Source organism: Pinus tabuliformis, chromosome 3_2 (assembly GCF_031772625.1).
Source record: "Pinus tabuliformis cultivar Carrire ecotype Pingquan chromosome 3_2, CPIR1, whole genome shotgun sequence".
Taxonomy (NCBI): Eukaryota; Viridiplantae; Streptophyta; class Pinopsida; order Pinales; family Pinaceae; genus Pinus; species Pinus tabuliformis.
In genome coordinates, this window is record NC_142302.1 from 507,428,346 (window position 1) to 507,430,958 (window position 2,613).

General features: G+C 39.6%; 1 protein-coding gene across 1 annotated transcript; it reads right to left on the bottom strand.

Annotated features, from left to right (window-relative positions):
• Positions 1–214: 214 nt before the first annotated feature.
• On the bottom strand, positions 215–955 carry LOC149181540 (phosphoglycerate kinase 2, chloroplastic-like). Its single transcript, XM_089414244.1, has 2 exons — positions 605–955; positions 215–439 (listed from the first exon to the last, which is right to left on the bottom strand). Exons 1-2 carry the CDS (start codon positions 953–955, stop codon positions 215–217), a joined length of 576 nt encoding a protein of 191 aa, XP_089270370.1.
• Between the last annotated feature and the right edge of the window lie 1,658 nt (positions 956–2,613).

Sequence of the window (2,613 nt, forward strand, 5' to 3'; positions counted from 1 at the left end):
ATATGTTGTAATCCTGAAGGGTGTAGTTATCCTATAACTTGTGACCCGCATAGATCAAATTTTACCTATAAGTTGGTATACCAAGGTGGTTCTATATTTTATACCTTAGATCCTGGATCCTGCTCCTCTTGCGAATCCTCCAACAAAGATGCCTTCCTTCCAGAATTTTGATGAAGATGTGTATAAGATCTGCCTCGGTAGGGTGTGGATCTGTCTAAGAAAGGGCTCGATCTGTTGTCCAGGTATCCAGATCTGACGAATCTAAGCAAATCAAAGCTCTGTCTGGTTCTTGCATCTCCAAATCTGGGTTGTCTGGTGGATTTTCTAGCCTTACAATGTTCAATATTGTGTCATTCTGTATTGAAGGGCTGATGTCTGCCAAGTTTGCCCCCATTCTTTCTTTTCCACGCACCTCCACCAGTTCCTTCCTATCATCAAGCTGTGGGAACCCTTAGAGCTTAGAAGATTGATTTAGATCTGACCATTTCAGGGGACCTTTTGCTACATAAACTTCTCAATGGGGCGGCTTTGACCATGTCGGAGCCCAATCTATTGCATTGTGCACAAGATCTAGGGTATGATTACGAATCCTCCAAAAATTAACCAAATCCAGCATCCCCAAGATATTTTCCTTCTCTGTAAGGCGACTTGTGAGAATAGCCTTGGCACCTTTGTCGTTCAAGTGCTTGATGATGGTAACAGAGGCCCTGATGCACGGATCATTGGTAATGTTCTGATTTTCATCAAGGGGGGCCTTCAAATCGGCTCGAATAGAGCCCTTCTTATCCTTAAGATCTCGTTCCTTCAAAACCTTGACACTCTTCTTTGCCATGGAATTGAACCCTCGACAACCCCTGCCATTGATGGCGCCACCAACTTGCACTGTGATAGCGTAGGCAAGGTCATTCTCAGAGGTGATCCGGTTGGAGGTGGCACCCAATCCACACCTGGACATGACCTCCAGCAAGGGTGAGGAGGCAATGGACCGAAGCCAACATAGAGGATAGGCGAAACACGTTCTGGGTCCAATGGCGAGGTAAGCCACGAGAGGAGAAGTGGGTGGCGATAGCATGACTTGCAGTTTTGGTGTCAAGGCAATTCAGCTGAGCGCTACAGTAGCTGCGGTTGTTGAAGCCATTGTTCCCCATTCCTTGTGCATCCATTTGTTGTTTTGTCTCATTCATGATTTCTTTCTTTCACTCATTCCTTTATTGAAGATAAATTTAGGCCATCTACCATCTCCCATTTGCTTAATTCTTTGTAAGTACCTTATGAGACACACCATAGCAATTGCTTTGATGGGAATTGCTCCTATTTCACTGAACATTATCTCCTAAGGAACCAAACTTTTTATTTTAAAATTTCTCATGATCAAGAATTTTTGGATTTTCTCAATTTGCTTCCATTTTGAGATAGGGATGCTGCTAGCCCGCATTTCATGCCCATATAATATTACTGGACAAATTAGAAGCCCAAAACACACTTTAATCGTTTTCTAATCCCATAACTCTGCCTCTCTATATCTATTTTGAAGAGCATATAATGCTTTCCACCCTCCTAAAATTCTCTTCTTTCTGCAGTCCTCCCAATTAAGTTTGTTGTTGAAATCAATTCGGAGGTACCTTTATTCATTTAATTCTTCAAGAATGTTGCCTTCAAAGAAGAACATATTTTGGCTCTGCTTCGTTATATCTTAGAAAATCATTATTTTGGTCTTGCTAGTATTGACTTGCATCCCCACTCCTTTACAAAAATGCTCAAGAGAATATAGGTGCATTTGCAATCCCTAGGACAATCTAGAAATCAATAGAAGGTCATCAACATATAAAGGAAACTTTATCATAAACTTCCCCAACTGAACATCATCCCCACCTTGCAGATTTAGCCACTCGTCAAATTTATCAATAAATAAACTAAAAGAGTAGGGGATAAAGGGTAGCCTTGTTTGACTCTGATATCACTTTTTAATCATTCTGAAATTCCTACTGAAGTTCTAATTTTGATTTTCACCTCTTCATAAAGCCTTTGGAAAATGGTTCTATATTGCAAAGGAATTTCAAGTTCTTCCAATCTACTCCACAAATTACCTCTAGGGGCTGTGTCAAATTCATTTTTGGAGTCAACAAAGAAACACAATACTTCCTCTTTTCCTGCCCAAACCTTTTCAATAATGTGTCTCAACGTAACACCATGATCTATTGTAGAATGTTTCTGCCTAAAACATACTTTTCCTTTTTCCCTATTTTCTTTTACTTTTGTCCAAATACTGATTCTATTTTCTACCATTCCACTCAAGATATTTGAAAACAAGCAATTGATCATAATGGTTCTATAGTTGGAAGGATTATTAATGTCTCCACTTTTAAAAAAGGGTATTGCTAGACTAGTTGTCCAATATCTTGGGAGTCCTTGCCTAATGACATTTTTGAATATTTCCATGATGTGTGGTGCAAGAATGTTCATTCCCCACTTTAAATATTCTTCTTGAAGTTCAACCAAGTCCTTTGCCTTTCCTGTTTTGAACTTCTTAATTCTTGTTTCCACTTCCTATAATGTGAAAATATTTGTAGTTGTGTTGATCTTGGGAGGATGCTCATCCTCTCATTATTTCTC